At 40.3% G+C, this 20,072-nt stretch overlaps 1 protein-coding gene across 1 annotated transcript in view; it reads left to right on the top strand.

Annotated features, from left to right (window-relative positions):
* Positions 1 to 20,072, top strand: part of THSD7B (thrombospondin type 1 domain containing 7B) — a 1,055,806-nt gene that overhangs the window by 438,740 nt on the left and 596,994 nt on the right. The window contains exon 6 of the mRNA XM_069574436.1: positions 7,885 to 8,040. Coding sequence (XP_069430537.1) covers positions 7,885 to 8,040 — 156 coding nt within the window. The remainder of the gene's footprint in view (positions 1 to 7,884; positions 8,041 to 20,072) is intronic.

Here is a 20,072-nt window from a genome sequence, read left to right as displayed (position 1 = left end):
GATGTAAAAGATACCATTTAGGTCAGCTGTTATTCTTTCCACCTTCTCTATACCTTCGTTTTAGCTCTGAGTTAAGAATCTGAGAAATGATCAGACCAAAATCCTCCAAAGAGGACAGAGAAGAAACCAAAGAAATATGTGAACATACGGTTGAAAACTCCTATATTTCTTCCTTACTTTTATAATTGTTGGATGTTGATCTAATTACTTCTAAAACTGCATACATACATTTATTCTGTATTCATTTTTATTCTGAATATTGTTTTCAATATTTACTTAATTGTGTTGTTACTCTGTAACATTAAAATCACTAGTCAGTAGTCATTTTCTAATTTGCTATGTGAAATGAAGGAAATTTGGAGAATTTTTTGACATGTGGCCAAATTTCACATAATTATTTTTAATTACAGAAATTATTTTTAGATATTATATTTATTGTACATACACACACAATCCTCCTGCCAAACTGAATTGCACAGTACTTTGCCAAGAGTCACAATATGGCTAAAATTAAGCTTTATTAGATATAATAGGATGAGATGGCCTATAAGTGCTAGAAGACATATTTGCTTTAATCCTACCCAAAGAGTCAGACACGACTGAGTGACTGAACTGAACTGAACTGAAGTTAAAAGAATGATACATTATTTTGCAAATCCCAGTGGTAAAGGCAATTGAAATAATACATGAAGCTTCTTGAAGGAAAATAGCTTTCTGGTTAAAATTGTAATTTTATTTGTCTTTTCTCTTCAACTGTTTGACTCCTTCAGTTTGTAGAAGAAGTCTATTTATTTTAGCAGTAAGGTCGATTGAATTTCTGCCAAGTCAGTATACTCCCCTAAATGAATATGTCACAGGGAATATTGTTTCTCAAAAGTCATTTAGAAAGCAGGATTTTTATATAAGTAGGCTCTTTCATTAGTTTTGAATTAAATCTGAGCAATTGCTGCTTATATTATGGTACTTTCCTAGATATCTTATGGAATGTGGGGGTCCTGAATATTGAGTGAGAATTCCCTTTGGGATTTACAGGGCCTACATTTGATTCAGAAAATTGAAACAGATATAACATTTCTGTCTAAGTTTTTTGGGAAGGCTGATGTCTTTCTGCAAATCAAATATTTTATGTAAAATAAGCTGACTATAGAGAGTAGGGGTACTCAGGTACTCCTAAGATAGAAAGCAGGGAAAATCATCAAGGTTTTAAGAGTTCTCAGGAAATAGAATCTTTATTTTCTTTTCTTCTCTACCTCCCTCAAAATACTGGAAAAAAATAATAATCAGTATCTTTGACTAATTTCTCACCCATGATCAAGATCTTTCCTTCTGTTCAGAGGGAAAGCTGAGTTCCATTATGCCACAGCAGAATTGCCTCAAACATATCCTAAGTTTTTAAAGACTGACTTGATGTTTTATCTAGTAATAGACATTTAAAAAATAATATTGAATCCTGTGGTAACATTTTTACATTAAGCAAACATTCCTCATTAAAAAAAATAAACTACAGAGGTGTACCTGGTTATTAAGTATAATTAACTGTCATGATGATGCAATTTTATGTAATTTCTTTTTGAGGCATTAAATGGCATTAAAATTTAGATCTTAAAAAATGACCAGCAGAAGGGGTGGGAGATAATATACTCTTATTGAATCTTTGCCAATTTATTTCTGTGTTGATTAGAGCTTGATTTAGTTTCCAAGAATGAAACGTGAAGGTACTCATTTTTCTTTACAGTGGTGGTCACATGCTAATGATCACAACAGGCATTTTTCTTCTTAATTACAAATCATTTCAATTGAATTTGTATGTTCATATAAGATCACTTTGTGATTAAGGAAAAGTATGAACTTTGTATATTTCTGGAATTAGAACAGTTTTTTTCTTTAATATTAAATATAGCAGCTACCCAGCATATTTGCTCCCCTTTGTTAATTAGCATTCTGTTCATGGAGTGATTCATTATTTAAGGTTACTTGGCAATCATTAGTAGCAGACTTGCACATTTCTTATAAGGCAGGTCAACTTAATAATTTTCTTATTGCAAATGAAAAATTTCAGGTTAGGCACCAAAATATTCAAAGCATTAATGACTCCTGCGTATGTACAGTCACTTATTCTGTAATGTATTGCCTAGCATTTAAAAAGCTACTGCTATGTAGTGATCTCAGACGATCTGAGTGAAAAGTTATTCTTTCTCTTTAACACTTAATGGCCATGAGAAGTCTTTATAGGGACTAACATTGCTGTATACAAAACCTAAATATCCTATAACACTTTGTGTAATTGTTAACCTAGTCAGGCAAGTGGTCAACACAAGAGTGGCAGAAGATGTCAAGGTGACATGGCCAAAGGCAGCTGGAGAAAGTCGGGCCAGCACAGACCTTCACCGAATAGGTGCACTGATCACATCAGGGATCCACTGCATCAGAGCAGATAGAGTCAGCAAATAGAAATAAAGCTGTTTCAGTCAGTCTGCCTAAAGAAAGGACTTACTAAAAAAACAAGGACTTCAAATGACTCTTCTTCCCACAAACATCATGACTGGAGTTTGGTCAAGAAGGATTGAGGGCTCATAAAAAGCAACACAGTTAGGGCATTTGTGGTGACGTGGATGGACCTTGAGAGTTTCATATAGAGTGAAGTAGGTCAGAAAGAGAAAAATGAATATCATATATTATCACATATATGTGGAATCTAGAAAAATGATAGTTACAAAGCAGAAATAGAGACGCAGATGTAGAGAACAACAGGGAAGAGAGGTGGGATCAATTGGGAGATTGGGATCTACACATATACACTGTTTATACCTTGTCAGAAATGGATGACTAATGAGAATGTACTGTGTACCACAGAGAACTCTTATTTAATGCACTGTAGTGACCAGAATGGTAAGGAAGTCCAAAAGTGAGGGGTCATATGTATATATATGGCTGATTTATTGTGCTGTACAGTATGAATTAGTATAATACAGCATTGTAAAACAACTATTTTTTGTTTGTTCTGTTCAGTTACTCAGTCATGTCTCTTCGCAACCCCATGGAGTGTAGCACGCCAGCCTTCCCTGTCCTGCACCATCTCCCAGAGCTTGCTCAAACTCATGTCCATTGAATTGGTGATGCCATCCAACCATCTCATCCTCTGTCATCCCCTTCTCCTCCTGCCTTCAGTCTTTCCCAGCACCAAGGTCTTTTCTGAACAGTTAGTTCTTTGAAACAGGTGGCCAAAATATTGGAGCTTTGGCTTCAGCATCAATCTTTCCAATGAATATTCAGGGTTGATTTCCTTTAGGATTGACTGGTTTGATCTCCTTGCAGTCAAAGGGGCTCTCAAGAGTCTTCTCCAATACCACAGTTCAAAAGTATCAATTCTTCCACACTCAGCCTTCATAATGGTCCAACTCTCATATCTATACATGACTACTGGAAAAACCATAGCTTTGACTAGATGGAACTTTGTTGACAAAGTTAAACCACCTCCCACAGCATGAATGCTACAAATAAAAGAATAGTTGTTTAAAGTGAGCAGATTTTTGATCTCATTACCTTCTGCTTAGTTGGGGAGATCTGTGGTGGGGCTTAAAGGGGTTTTGAAGTAGCAATGAAGTAGGAACAGAATTTGGATTTTGTTTAAAGGGTTAAACTGAGCCTTCAACTTTGGTAGATATCTTTGATCTGTTTTGTCACTGGTTGCCTCCACTGAGGTCACTGTAATTCATAAACAAAATAATCTCAGTCCAGAAGACCTCATCTGTTCTGTCAGTTGCCCTCTTCCATTGAAGGAATGCCAAGAGGGACACGTGGAAATGAGCCAGCCACCTGGGACAAGGCTCAGGTCTTGCTCTGCCTTGGACTTGCTGAATTAACTTGGAGAAACTACCTAAGGTCTTTGGAGTATGGCTTTTCAGTGAAATTGATGAATTAAACTAAATTAGCTCTAAAGCTCCCTTCTAGTTCTACAAGTCAATAGGCATAGCAATATCCTGTGTTCACTATTCTCAAGGAGATGATTACCTAAGTGTTCTGAAGCTGGTAAGTGCTTTGTGACTTACTCATGATTTATTTCTAGAGAAAATGTGTCCCGGAGGGGGCTGAAATAGAGAAAGGTTGACTGAAACCCATTGATTCAATGCCTAAATGAAGCATTTTAGACATGTCTCTGAGACTGAAAGAATTTATTGATATGGATTAAGATCAACTGTCTTTCAAAGCAGCAGGTGCTGAAGCTGCATGCATGCTCTGACAAATGGCCTCACTCACACTCCTGAGCCTCCAGTTATGCCACTGAGTAGCCTCCAGGGAAATGCCCCCATTCCTCACCAGCATGTCACGTCTCTCCTTACTTTCCATTAGCCCTAATGTCCAACAGTCAATTGACTGACAGTTAAGTGTTTATCAAAAGGGACCTTAGAGGACTTAACCTCTCACCTCCTCAAAATCATCAATAGCCCTCCAAAATAAGCCAAAGAAACATAATATCTATAAAAGCATTGTCCTTGACATATGCAGTTTCAGGACAAGTTCCCCAGTTTCTTACCTACTACACTGCCAATCCCAAAGCTTAACTGCCTTCTGGATAGTTAAGCTATTCTGGAGCTTCTAAAGAGATTTAGTGCACATCTACTCAGAGCCTGGGGATTGCACTGGTGGATTGGCCAGTTTCAACTACAGGACCCAACATCAAGTTCAGTGATTGTGGCAGCAAGTGTCTACTGAGTCATGGAGCTGAGAGTTTGGGGCATCTTCTAAGCATCAATCATCAGATCCTTAAGGTCTAACTGGTGTTACAGGGAGACAGCCATGGCAAAGAGAAGCAACAGTAAAGCATATCCAGTCTTGTTGAGGCTCATGGACTCATGAACATTTAATATCAATTCACATTGGAAAATGGGCTCCCTGAGGACAGGGATGTTGTCTGTTTCACTCACTAATCTGGCTTCAGCATCTAAAAGAACCTCACACCTTCAGTGTTAACTCATGGAAATACTTAGCTGTGTAGTTTGAATGTCTGATGATGAGGCCACCTTGTGCAGTGGTCCACAGCAAAGGTCCACAGCCCTTCTGGGGCCAGACCATTTTGTTCCAAATTCTGGCTCCACTGCTCACTGATTGGGAATGTGAGCAAGTGAGTAAATCATGTCTCAGTTTACCTATTTTAAATTAAGACTAATAATAATACACATCTCAAAGTTACACAGGTTAAATGAATTGATGTTTATAACCAGTACCTGGTATGCATGGTAAATTTTTATTAAACAGCTAGATTAATCAGTTTACACTCTTCACTTCATTTTCCATCATTGACTTAGGTTTTGGTTTTGGAATTAAAGTTTGAGTTTATGAGAATACATGCTAACCAAACATGGGGCTGGGCCCAGATCCACTTCTGCCTTAAGACCTCTGGCTGTGCACCTTTCTATTTATGCAATGTTCTAAAGCATCTCTTTCCAACAATTCTGTTAAAATGCAATTTGACTTAACGCTTCTTGACTGAGAGTTCCTTCAAAGCAGACAACTTCCAATAGGGCATGATTTAGACTGGTGCTCAGTAGTTTTGGAATTACTGTGTGATGCACTCAGTGAATGGTTGCCTTGTGATTATTTTACTCTTGGAGAAGGAGTTACAGACTTCTGCCTCATCTCTCAGATTCTTCTTTACCTGCGTGCAGTCTATCAGTGTCATATATACATCCATAGTTCTGGTTACCCCATCCTCCCCACCCAGCTGTTTTCTTTAACCCAGTCTCTGAGCATCAACACTCCTCAGCCTCAGGAAAACCTTTTACTCTCCCCCAATATCTGTTCTCTCTTCCTTTGTTTATCTTTTCCACATGGCTTGCAAGCTTTGACATTTACATTAGCAATCTTGCTTTTGTCCCTCTCTGCTGCTGCTGCTGCTGCTAAGTTGCTTCAGTCACGTCCGACTCTGTGTGACCCCAGAGACGGCAGCCCACCAGGATCCCCCGTCCCTGGGATTCTCCAGGCAAGAACACTGGAGTGGGTTGCCATTTCCTTCTCCAATGCATGAAAGTGAAAAGTGAAAGTGAAGTCACTCAGTTGTGTCCGACTCCTAGCGACCCCATGGACTGAAGCCTACCAGGCCCCTCCATCCATGGGATTTTCCAGGCAAGAGTACTGGAGTGGAGTGCCATTGCCTGCCCCTCTTTCAGTTCTCAGTTCAGTTCAGTTACTCAGTCTTGTCCAACTCTTTACGACCCCATGAATCGCAGCACGCCAGGCCTCCCTGTCCATGAAAGAAATCAGCCCTGGGATTTCTTTGGAGGGAATGATGCTGAAGCTGAAACTCTAATACTTTGGCCACCTCATGCTAAGAGTTGACTCATTGGAAAAGACTCTGATGCTGGGAGGGATTGGGGGCAGGAGGAGAAGGGGATGACAGAGGATGAGCTGGCTGGATGGCATCACTGACTTGATGGACGCGAGTCTGAGTGAACTCCGGGAGTTGGTCAAATCCTTTTGATAAACTAAAAGAATTCTGAAACTTAAAGTGATAAACTCAATTGCTCGCATTCCCAATCAGTGAGCAGTGAAGCTAAAAGAATTCGTTGCAAACAAACCATTATTATTTTCCTTGGCAACCTTTTGTTTTTCCTATTTACTCTCATAAACACCTCAAGCCCCTCCATTGTTCACTAGAGACACTTCTTTCCCAATGGGTCAGCACATCTCAGAGATAGTATTTTTTTTATTTTGCTCTTGCTTTGGTTTACATTCAAAGTTCTGCTGATCAGAGCTGTGATTTTTTTTTTTTCATCTCTGTCTGCATCTTATGTAAAGGTGAGGAAGCAAAATAGATCAGGCATTTACTACCCTATTGTTTCATACCAGTCTCCATCTTTGAATTATTTCTGATCTGCTTAACTGGAGAGAAGTGCTATATAAGAAATATTTCAACCATAGTACAAGGCAATCTGTAAGATAAAACCATCTGATCTTAAACCATTGGTTCACAAACTCTGAATTGCTCTAAAACTTGCTTATGCGGGATCACACTGTGCAAGTGTAGCTATGCATTTGGGTGTTCTTTTGTTGGGTCATTTTGGAGTATTGCTATCCGTGCTCCTAATATATTATAATCTCCATATGAATCAGGATCCTGTCTTCTTCATCTGTGTATTTCCACGGTTCCCAGAATGGGTCTGCCTAGAGAGGACACTTGACAAGCGCCACCACTGGACAGATGGGCACTGCCTCCCGCAGTGACCCACTTCTGGGCCTTCTCTGGGTGCAGGAGCACATCAGGAAGAACTGGAAGTTTCCTAGTTGGCATTCCCTGTGGCTCCTCAGGCACTCCTTGTGCCTCTGGGTTGCTTCACTAATGAAACTGACTTCCAGGGGCTAATTCTGAAGTCACAGATCCTGATTTTTCTTCTTATTCTAAGAGCCATTTTTCTTCTGTGTCTTCAGGAGCTCCACCCCTCCGGGGAGTAATAGCAGTAGATTGGTTATGCTAAACACCCCACCTCGGGGTTTGATTTTGAATTTTTCACAGCAACTCAGTTATTTGTATAGTTGAGATAGACCCATCTTGAAGCTTCACAGAGCCACTTAATTTTTTTTTAATTCATAACTCTAGATAATTTGCCTAAATCTCTAGTCCTCTCTTGGATTCCCAGGGAATACTCTGTCAAACAGAAAATTTCAATGCATGCCCTTTGTCACTGTCTTTTCTTGCCTTTCTTCACCCCAAATGCTAATAATGTAGAGCTAAGTAGCGCATATTGGAAGAGTGTTGATATTTTGTTTGCATATAAACTGTTTAACCACAAAGCTGATGTGAGCAAGGCAGGTACACATATAAAGACAGGAAAAATTCTAGGGATGTTCAGAGAATGTGACTCAGGCCTTCTTTTCTCATCCATGCAGTCTCTAGGCCTGTGGCAAAGACATTATGTTTGGGACCTGCCCCTTCGGCCTCTCAGCTCTGCAGTACCCCTTGCTCTACAGACTGTATAATGTCTTCGTGGTCGGCCTGGGGCCTGTGCGTCCATGAAAACTGCCGTGATCCTCAGGGGAGAAAAGGTGAGTGCCTTGTTTACGTGCGCTTCATTTCCTTCCAGTGCACATAGGTTTATTCTGGTTGCTGAAAAGCTCCTCAAGTTTGCTTAGGGCAATATTTGTCTATAACATGTAGAGAACTAGCTCTGACAGCATTCAGTTATTGAGGAGACATTGTGGATACTTCTTTGGAGCACAGTATCCCACTTTAGTTGACCTTTTAATTAGGCTTATAACTGATAAAGTGATTATTATGCAAAAATGATGTAACTTAACTCTGAGAGACATTTGGTGCTGACCAAAACACCTAAGGGGCATTCAGTTCACAGCAAAATGTCCTTGATAGTTTCTCCTGTCCAAATCATCCATCAGCATACTTGGACCATGTTGCCTAGGTTTGGTTGGGAGTAAATTTCAAGGACCTTTTGCCTTGCACCAAATGTCTTATGGATATTTTGGACCAAAGCAGATATTTGCTAACCATAATGTAATGTTTTTAACATATAATGTTTATACTGCAGAAATTAGACATGGTTTCTGCAATCACATCAAGAAGCAACTGCTTTGTATATATTTTTTATTTTCAGATTTCCAAAGGCTGAATCACATGCTCAACTTGATGTTATGGTTCAAATTTTCATGAAGGGCACTTATTATTGTTTCCTTTTTTGATGTTGTTCTCAAGCTTAAACGAAACTTTCAAACTTTGTGTCCTTGTTTAAATGTGTAGGTGTCGGCAATCTTGTTTTCTTTTGTTTGCTGTTGTATACACATCTGCATCTTCAAACATTCATCTTTGGTGACATCTTTTATTGACCTTTCAGTTTGTATTGATATCATGCTCTCGTCAATGGCAGTGCTAGAAAGAAATATTACCTTTAGTAAGAGAAATGAGATCCAAGGGCATTCTGCAAGTTTGGTTGTGCTTAGCACTAGTGTGTTGAGCGCTAATTCCTCTAGTTTCCATATGCAAAGAAAAACTAATGTGGCCAGGTGCATGATGCTACAAAACTGGTGCCATCAGCTTAATTCTATGTCCGTTTGAAAATCCGCATTTCAGCGCTCCCCAGAGGGCTCACAGGCATACATGGGCATATCTAGGAAAATGCAGAGATATTGATTAAAGGGTACAAACTTCCAGTTATAAGATAAGTACTATTTGAGGATCTAATGTTCAGTATGGTTTACTGTAGTTAACAGCATTATATTATGTACTTACGTTCCTAAGTGAGTAAATCTTAAAAATACCCACCACACATACACACGTAAGGAAACTTTTATTTTAGGTAATAAATAATATAGAAAGAAGTATCTTCCTTAATAATTTCAGGAAGAGTCCTGGAGTTGAATCTCATTGGCTGCTTTGTGTCATGTGCTCCTCTCTGACCCAGATACTCTGATGTAGGACTGACCCAGCCAGGTCCTGAGCATGTGGCCACCACTGCAGGGATAACTCCATCCAAGCTTCACAGACAGAGTAAGGGAGGAACAACTCCCTTAAGGAAATTTGAGGTCCTGATACTGCAAGAAGGTAGAGCCAATGGAGGGGTCAAACTTAACAGATGTTTATTAACTGCTTTCTGCCCTTTGTTTTGGCCCATAGAGTCTGTGTAACAATTCAGAAAATACTTCTTTTTCCAATTGTATGTTGCTCTTTTGGTCACTTGAGCCAAATTTTCATAAAACCCTTTGTGAAAAACCATACTTTCAACCTTTATTTCAGTTTTCCTCTTCCGCATAACTCAGAACAGGTCCATGGAACTCATCTGAGGAACTCAAAATATTCTGGCTCTTTCTTTCATTCACCCCATTTGCCCAAGATGTTTTTATGCCAGACATCTTCAGCATTGGCTTCTATCCCTCTCTTGTATAAGTCAACTCTGACAAAGGCACTGTGGTTCACTGTTTGTCGGATATCACCTGTTGTGGTTAAATTGTGTTCTCCAGAAAGATATGTTCAGTACCAACCCCCGGGACATGTGAACATGCCCTTATTTAGAAACAGGGTTATTGGAGAAGTAATCAGGTTGAAATGAGGTCATATTAGATTAGGGTAGGCCCTATTCTAATGACTGATATCCTTATGCAAAGAGGAAAATCTGGACACACAGCTACACTCAGAGCAGAGTGCCTTGTAAAGAGAAAAAGACACTGAAGATGCAAAGAGAAGGCCACATGAAGACAGAGACAGGCATTAGAGTCAGGCCTTACCAGCCAAGGATTGCTGGTAATTACTAGAAGCTAAGAGAGAGGTGTGTAAACAGTCTTTGCTTGGAGCATGGTTTCAGTCCTTCCCTTTAGAGGGAGCATGGTTCTACTGACACCTGGATTTGGGGCTTCTAGTCTCCAGAACTTTCAGGCAAATTGATATTGTTTTATGTTATTCAGTTTATGGTATTTTATTTCGGTCATCCTAGGCAACTTTCATACTTCCCAACTTTGTGTCAGCATTTAGGCTCAGCAAGGATCCAATACTTCCTAAAATGCCAAGACCAGAGTGTACAGAAGTAAAGAAATTAAAAGGTCAGTTTTCATTCCAGTCCCAAAGAAAGGCAATGCCAAAGAATGCTCAAACTACTGCACAATTGCATTCATCTCACATGCTAGTAAAGTAATGCTCAAAATTCTCCAAGCCAGGCTTCAGCAGTACGTGAACTGTGAATTTAAAGATGTTCAAGCTGGTTTTCAAAAAGGCAGAGGAACTAGAGATCAAATTGCCAACATCTGCTGGATCATCGAAAAAGCCAGAGAGTTCCAGAAAAACATGTAGTTCTGCTTTATTGACTATGCCAAAGCCTTTGACTGTGTGGATCACAATAAACTGTGGAAAATTCTGAAAGAGATGGGAATATAAGACAACCTGACCTGCCTCTTGAGAAATCTATTTGCAGGTCAGGAAGCAACAGTAAGAACTGGACGTGGAACAACAGACTGATTCCAAATAGGAAAAGGAGTACGTCAGGCTGTATATTGTCACCCTGCTTATTTAACTTATATGCATAGTACAGTATGAGAAACGCTGGGCTGGAAGAAGCACAAGCTGGAATCAAAATTGCCGGGAGAAATATCAATAATCTCAAGATACACAGATGACACCACCCTTATGGCAGAAAGTGAAGAGGAACTAAAAAGCCTCTTGATGAAAGTGAAAGAGGAGAATGAAAAAGTTGGCTTAAAGCTCAACATTCAGAAAACGAAGATCATGGCATCCGGTCCCATCACTTCATGGGAAATAGATGGGGAAACAGTGGAAACAGTATCTGACTTTATTTTGGGGGGTTTCAAAATCACTGCAGATGGTGACTGCAGCCATGAAATTAAAAGACGTGTACTCCTTGGAAGAAAAGTTATGAACATCGTAGCTATCATATTGAAAAGCAGAGACATTACTTTGCCAACAAAGGTCCATCTAGTCAAGGCTATGGTTTCTTCAGTGGTCATGTATGGATGTGAGAGTTGGACTGTGAAGAAGGCTGAGCACCAAAGAATTGATGCTTTTGAACTGTGGTATTGGAAAAGACTCTTGAGAGTCCCTTGGACTGCAAGGAGATCCAACCAGTCCATTCTGAAGGAGATCAGCCCTGGGATTTCTTTGGAAGGAATGATGCTAAAGCTGAAGCTCTAGTACTTTGGCCACCTCATGCAAAGAGTTGACTCATTGGAAAAGACTCTGATGCTGGGAGGGATTAGGGGCAAGAGGAGAAGGGGACAACCGAGGATGAGATGGCTGGACGGCATCACTGATTCTATGGACATGAGTCTGAGTGAACTCCGGGAGTTGGTGATGGACAGGGATGTCTGGCATGCCTGCAATTCATGGGGTTGCAAAGAGCTGGACACGACTGAGCGGCTGAGGTGAACTGATAATGACTTAATAATGGCCAAGCCAGGGCTAATATGCTTAGTCCAGTGTTCCTTCTAACACTGGTTTCCTTAGTGATTTTTCTCATAAGTCTAAAGAAGTTTGCATGAAGACAGAAATCTAAGACTGAGCTTAGCAGAGAAGCCCTCTGCCCATGGGAACCACTGGCTATGGGTATGAATCACTGTGCTGATGAAGGAGATATGTTGTGATTCATGGGATTCAGTTTAGCATCAGTGTGTCATCTTTAGAGAAAGGAAAAGTAGATTGCAGTTGTATGATAAGGGGAGGGTGTTCCAAGAACAGCTTGAGAGCTACCAGGTGACTGGGATGTGTATTTTTTGCCTTCGTCAATATATTTTTCAAAGAAAAGCTCAGCCTTTGGGACTGAAGGTAAGCACAGAGACATAAAAACTTCTTACCTGAAGGTAGTAGTGTCATCAGCCACCTGCAGTGTGTGGAGGCATGTTGGAGTTGATGAGAATTACTGAGCCTAAGTGACCTGCTCTAGGAACTAAGCAATCATAGCCAGTAGAGATTATAAGCCTGGTGATTGTTATTCGAGTCTCAGAGTGTGCTCTTTCATAAATGTTTCACCAGAGCAGAGATAATTTTGATTTTTAAGATCTTGCTAAAACCTTCCAGGACCACCTGCCTATTATCCCTCTTGGGAAGAATAACAAATAGATTTTTCCCTCCAGGGAAAAGATTCTCTGCCTAAAAGGAATCCAAGCGTGTTATGATAAGGCTAAGTTATCTTGTTATTTCTACCAAGTCATCGTGAGCATGAGTTCTGGGATCCTCTCAATCTCAGCGTCTCCCGTGGTGCTGCCATGGTTTCTGCCAGAGTCTTTGATAGGCACATACTAAATGTTGTTGAGAATTCCACAGAGGCTAGAATACAGAGCTAATGCATTAAACATGACACAACTCTAGGACGTAAACTGAACTGCTTAGTTTCATATTTGAATTGCCTACCCCAAAGAAATGCAGTGAACCTCCTCACAGCAATCTGGGATAATCATACTTTCCTAGATATTTTATACCCTTTTTTTGTGTGAATGGTGGAGGATTTGAGGAGAAAAATCCACCACACCCACCAGTGCAAGACATAAATGTGTGATGCTGGAGGTTATGACTTTTTCTTCTCGCTTGTCTTTTTTTCCAATCACGTGTTATTGGTTTGGTTTGCTTCCTTTGTTCACATTAAAAAAAAAAGTAGTAAAGTATGGGAAAGCAGGAAATGATTTATTATCTAATAGAAGAAATTAGTTGTTATAGAAATTATCTTCATGTGGCTGTTATTCTTAGGCAGACATCCTTCAATCAGGAATCATCTGAGGTTTGTGGCTGTCAGCTGTTCAAAGTACATTAGAAAATCTGCCATTGTACACAGCCCTCACGCCTTCCATCAGCTCTGTGACAGGCAGACAAGGGGAACAGTGCTTGGCAGGCCAGTGCTTGTCAAGTGAAGCTAGAATGACTTTTGGAGGAATTTAAATTGGATCAGGTTTTATCATTCATTGCTTTATCTTTGATATTCTCCCAGAGAGTTATAATTAGAAGTATATGAAAGAGAAATAGCCTGAGAAACTTCCTGATGGGTGAACTGCATATGTATAATGCATTTTAAAAAATTATTTTTGAAACATAGACATATATGACATCCTTGTCCTTTTACAGACACATTCTAGAAAGGCAACCTTGTGTACAGAAGTTTTTATAAAGAGGAATTTGATAGAGGCTTCTTGATATGGTCTTACAATAGGGAATGCTTATGAAGTAGGACTTCAGAGAATCCTAAAGTATCCCTTACCCTCCCCCCCACCCCTATTATAACACCTTGCTGTTTTTCAGTCGCTAAGTCATGTCTGACTCTTTGTGACCCTGTGGACTGCAAGACACCAGACTCCTCCCAAAGTTTGCCCAAATTCATGTTCATTGAATCGGTGATGCCATCCAACCATTTCATCCTCTGCTGCCCACTTCTCCTTTTGCCTTTTCAGTCTTTCCTAGCATCAGGGTCTTTTCCAATGAGTTAGGTCTTCGCATCAGGTGGCCAAAGCATTGGAGCTTCAGGATCAGTCTTTCCAAGGAATATTCAGGGTTAGTTTTCTTTAGGATTGACTGGCACCTAATGGTCTAAAAATCCTCATAGGAAAAGACACTATGAATCAGAACCTATGGCTATCTTTATGAATACAGTCTTTTATGCACTCAGACAAATCAATTTAGATAATATGCTAAAGTAGGGAAATGCTGACATGTTTTAGATCTTATGTAACAACGATGGAAAAAATTTTCATTTCCATCTATGCCTCCTAGAAAGTTCCACCATTATGAGAAGTCTGTGAAATAAGTTTGCTTTGTTACAGATTATATGTAAGATATATTTTTATTCTTTTTCCTTTTTTCCATGTTTGTGTGTGTTGGAGCTTGTAGGGGGCTATGTTCTCATTCTGAACATTGAGGGTTCTCATGCTCATGATCTTTGGCTTCTTATTTTCTGTATTCATAACAGAGTGTCAACTTATAACAATACTATAAAATGCAAGACTTGCAGAAATGGTAGCTGATAAGAGCTGGAATCAAAGATTCAGTCTGCTCAGGTTCTTTGACTCAGAGTTGTTCCCCAGTGTCCAGGGCTGCAGAGTTCAGGAACAAATGGAATGCTTAGAGAATAAACTTCCTTATTTCATCTTTGGTCAACTTGCTGGGTATTGCTTCAAGCCTGTCCTGGTGGAGTTAGTAGGGGGACAAGTATTGGCCATGGTGGTTTCGTAGAAGTTCACATGGACAATTTTGGGCTACAAGCATGTGAAGATATAGGTCCTTACACCTGAATTGATCCTCTAGAGCCTCCTTTAATTTTTCTATGGCTTCAATTAAAAAAAAAATGACCTATCTTCTACCATTTGTGCTTCTTTCGCTTTCTTGCTCTATCTCACAAATCACTCTTTTCTAATTTTCCTCAGGAGAATATGCACTAACATAGTAGATTACATACTAAATCCTTGGGTCCAAAGGGGGAAAAAAACCCCTCAAATATTAGTTTCACTAAAGGTGAACTTAAGCTCTGGTCAGAAAGTAATGATTAGAACTCTTTCTTGCTACCCAGCACCTAAAATTCAGCTATCTAATCTGTACAGCTTTATTTTAAGGAAATGATACATGGTAACTTTCATATTCACTGTTTGAAGTGGGGCTAGATCACGTCATAAAGTGCTGAATTGAAACCGTTCTTGTAAAGAGGTCACAGATCAAGAAGACCTCAGCTGGATTTCACACATATCCATTTTCTATTGAAGTATAGTTGCTTTACTGTACTGTGCTAGTTTCAGGTGTATAGCACAGCTTTACACATATACATCTACATACAGTTAAGCATATGTCTCTTTATGCAGTTATATATGTATGTATATATGTGTGCATGTATACAGTCTTCAGATTCTCTTCCTTTATAGGTATACAGTAGTTGCAAAATATTGAGTATAGTTCCCTGAGCTATACAGTAAGTCCTTGTTGATTATCTGTTTTATATATTGTAGTATGTATATGTTAATCCTAGCCTAATTTATTCTTAATACATATCCACTTAATCAGCAATGTGCCACAGGAGAAGTAATAAGGTATCATCTAGTCTTAATTTTCACATGTGTAAATGAGAATAATGACATAGTTTAGGGGATTCGTTAATTTTGAGTAATAGAATGAAAGTGGCTTGGTGTAGGGGTAGCAGCCCACTCCAGTACTCTTGCCTGGAAAATCCCATGGATAGAGGAGCCTGGTAGGCTACAGTCCATGGGGTCACTAAGAGTCAGACACGACTGAGTGACTTCCCTTTCACTTTTCATTTTCACGCATTGGAGAAGGAAATGGCAACCCACTCCAGTGTTCTTGCCTGGAGAATCCCAGGGACGGGGAGCCTGGTGGGCTGCCGTCTATGGGGACACGACTGAAGTGACTTAGCAAGCAAGCAAGCAAGATGCTTAGTTAACATATGTGCTCTTTGCCTTCTTGGACTATATGCTCTGTGAAAAGCGGGTGTATGTTTTCTGTTCCTCCTGTGACTTCCCGCACTATATTACTCTGATCTGCTTATGGCAATTAATGTATATTGAGTGATATTCTGTGATTAGTATGAAATTCAGTAAATGAAGGTAAGTGGTTGGCTGGCCCCAGCCACCATGGACTTGGCAGTTGTGTCTCTTTCAGAACAGAAGCTCCCAGGGGAAGCCTGACATCTGTTGCAGCCATGAACACCAATGTGTGATTAAAGCTAAGTGCTAACAAGAGAATCCAATTTTTGTTTTATGCTGAGCTTGTGCTTTGATGTGATCCTGGTTAGAGTCAGGACAAGGGCAACACAAATGAAAAAATGCAAGAATTTATTGACTGAGATATAATCTATAGATTTATGGTGAGATGGATGCAACTTGATTTATAGAGGAAAACTGCACCTGCCCCTCAATGGCGTTGAGCTCTAGGTAATAGGACAGCCAGCCTCCCTCTGTAAAGATGGCTAAGTTTCTGAGCCGATTGTCAAACATCATAAATCATGGAGACCCAGGCCGCATCCTGCTGAAACATATAAACTTAAAACAAGCACAGGCATAAGACAATAAATAAGCAGCATGTGGGTCTTCCATGAAAGAACAGAGGTCATTTAAATTGTGCGGCATGGAGGGCTCAGAGGTTATTGTAGGTTGATGTCCATCAAGTAGAGTTCAGTCCTGTATGTTTCCTGCCACTCTTCTCAAGGTGGCCTGGGAAGGGAGCTGAACTCTTCTGCAGGTTTTATTTTGACTAATTAATGACATAGGCTTGGAGGTATGAAGTGTGGTAGAAGCCACCTACTACTTTAATTATCTCTGATCTTAACACTGTCCATGCCTGGAGGATATGGTCTCTGATTGATTGATGCCTCCCCACAGGTGGCCATTCCACAAAGTAAGTGTCTAAGAGTTTTTTTAAAGGAGACTGATGGGTTAGCCCTAGACAAAGAAAACAAATAAAGCCCTTAGGACTGTGTCTCTAAAACACTTACCCAATCCTGCAGTATTCTAAGGGAGCTCTGCTCCCTCTTGTGGCCTAAAAACATGTGTCCATTTGTTCCACCCTCCTTGACTACTTTACAGGAGCCAGTCTTTTGCTAACTACATCTTGAGCTTTCTATCCTTTCTTGTGGGAAAATAGACACAGCCCTGGCAAACCGATAGATATATACCTGGCTTAGTTAATGCTCATGCACCCGCACTTGTCTTTCTCCCCTTCTCTTGTGGGCTATCACAGTCTTCGGCTCTAAGATCAGTGTTCTCAGGCGTTCTATCTTCCTAGCTAAGTCTATCTGCTTACCTATCTATCTTTTTATATTTTTACCTATCCCAAGGAATAATTGAATAATCACGTCTCAAGATGCCATTATACAATAAGATTTGGTTTCATTTTTTTTTTGGAAGAGGAATTAAATCTGTTGATTGAATTTGGAGAATGAAAAGATGGACAGTAAAATATGAGATCGATGGGAGGTAAGCCTAGCTCTTTTTTAAAAGAAAGATATATTTATGTAATTTTTGGCTTGTGCTAGTGTTAGTTGCAGCACATGGGATATTTGCTCTTTGTTGTGGCACACTGGATATTTAGGGGCAGCATGTGGGATCTTTCAGTTGACGTGTGTGTGCACGAGTTCAATCACTAAATCGTGTTAGACTCATTGCAACCTCATGGACTGTAGCCCACCAAGCTCCTCTATCCACAGGACTTTTCAGGCAATAATACTGGAGTGGCTACTTCCTTCTCCAGGGGATCTTCCCGGCCCAGGGATTGAACCTATGTCTCTTGTTTCTCCTATATTGATAGGGGGATTCTTTACTCCTGGGTCACCTGGGAAGCCCTCTTTACTTGCAGCATGTGGGATCTAGTTCCCTGACCACTGATGGAACCTGGGCCCCTTGCATTGGGATTGTGGAGCCTTAGCCACTGGACCACCAGGGAAGTCCCAGGCCTAAGTTTTAGAAGTGATATATCCTCAAGGCCAGAAATGGAAAACTCAAAACCAAAAGGGTTGCATCTTGTTCTCTGTCACATTTTAAAACTTATGTGGCATTTAAAAACATAAATTTATTTCCATCATTTAAAAATAGATTTCATATAAAAACTGAACATGGCTTGGATTTCTGGCTTCTTAAAATCAGAAGATTTGACAACAGAGGGTTCACATTTTCTTGTGGTAACTGTCAGTGGAGCCTGACTGATATCCGTACACTTTAAATTCAGTACATGTCCTCCATTTTACCACAGACTTCACCACTTCCTACAGTCTTGTGGTTGACCCATATCCCTCCATTTGTATCTGATGAGTTTGTGATTCTGTAGGCTTGTAGCATGGAAGGTCCATTCACACCCTCATTATGGCATAACTTTGGTCCCTAGTTCCATAAAATATTTTTGAAAAACTGAGTAATTGCCCAGAGACCTATGTCTAGCCAGGGTGGGGCATGCAGCCCCAGACAGTCCAGCCTTCACAGGGCAAGCTGACCTGGAAATCTCAAGAGAGTGATACAGAGAAATCTCAAGGCCTGAAACAGCCACCAGGAATGTGTCAAAATGTAGATGTATTTCACCTCCTTACAGACTAATAAGCATGTGAAAAACGGTAACAAAAAACGCAGGGTTTATCTCTGTTCAGGCTATATCTCTATTGTTTTTAGTCACCAAATCATGCCCACCTCTTTTGTGACCCCATGGACTGTAGCCTGCTTGGCTCCTTTGTCCATGGGATGTCCCAGGCAAGAATACTGGAGTGGGTTGTCACTTCCTTCTCCGGGGGATCTTCCCACGCAGGTATCAGGAGTCTGTGAGTCTTCATTTATTTGTCCTGGTTTACTGATACCCTGGAACATTTGCTCCTCATTAGTGCATTTGATTCTGCCTGGCCTCTTCAACTCCTAGACTGTAAACTCTTGGAAGACAGATTTCCTGCTCTAGTTCTTTTCCCTTCTGTCTTTCGTCCTTCCCCTCATCTCCCAATTTCCCATAAAATAAAACACATGAAAAGAATATGTGGTTTTGATCTTTCAGTCAGTTCAGTTGATTATTCATATCCAACTTTTTTTACCCCATGGACTGCAGCATGCCAGGCTTCCCTGTCCATCACTAACTCTTGGCGCTTGCTCAAACTCATGTCTGTTGAGTCGGTGATGCCATCCAACCATCTCATTCTCTGTTGTCCCCTTTTATTCTTGCCTTCATCTTTCCCAGCATCAGGATCTTTTCCAGTAAGTCAGTTCTTTGCATCACGTGGCCAAAGTATTGGGGCTTCAGCATCAGTCCTTCTAATGAATCAGTTAACTTAAGTTCAGTCACTTAGTCATGTCTGACTCTTTGTGACCCCATGGACTGCAGCACGCCAGTCTTCCCTGTCCATCACCAACTCTTGCAGCTTGCTCAGACTTACATCCATTGAGTCAGTGATGCCATTCCAATGAATATTCAAGACTGATTTCCTTAAGGATTGACTTGTTTGATCTCCCTGCAGTCCAAGGGACTCTCAATAGTCTTCTCCAATGCTACCGTTCAAAACCATCAGTTCTTTGGTGTTCACTTTTCTTTATGGTACAACTCTCACATCCATACATGACCACTGGAAAAACCATAGCTTTGACCAGACAGACCTTTGTTGGCAAAGTAAGGTCTCTGCTTTTTAATATGCTGTCTAGGTTGGTCATAGCTTTTCCTCCAAGGAGCAAAATGTCTTTTAATTTTATGGCGGGCAGTCACCATCTGCAGTGATTTTGGAGTCCAAGAAAATAAAATCTGTCACTGTTTCCATTGTTTCCCCATCTATTTGCAATGAGGTGATGGGACCGGATGCCATGATCTTAGGTTTTTGAATGTTGGGTTTTATGCCAGCTTTCTCACTCTCTTTCACTTTCATCAAGAGGCTCTTCAGGTCCTCTTTGCTTTCTTCCATAAGGGTGGTATCATCTTCATATCTGAGGTTATTGATATTTCCTCTGGCAATCATGATTCCAGCTTGTGCTTCATCCAGTCCAGCATTTCACATGATGTACTCTGCATATAAGGTAAATAAGCAGGTTGACAATATATAGCATTGATGTACTCTTTTCCCAGTTTGGAACCAGTCTATTGTTCCATGTCCAGTTCTAACTGTTGCTTCCTGACCTGCATACAG

Source organism: Ovis canadensis, chromosome 2 (assembly GCF_042477335.2).
Source record: "Ovis canadensis isolate MfBH-ARS-UI-01 breed Bighorn chromosome 2, ARS-UI_OviCan_v2, whole genome shotgun sequence".
NCBI lineage: Eukaryota > Metazoa > Chordata > Mammalia > Artiodactyla > Bovidae > Ovis > Ovis canadensis.
The sequence above is the reverse complement of the archived record's forward strand: the minus strand, read 5'-3'. Positions and strand labels throughout refer to the sequence as shown.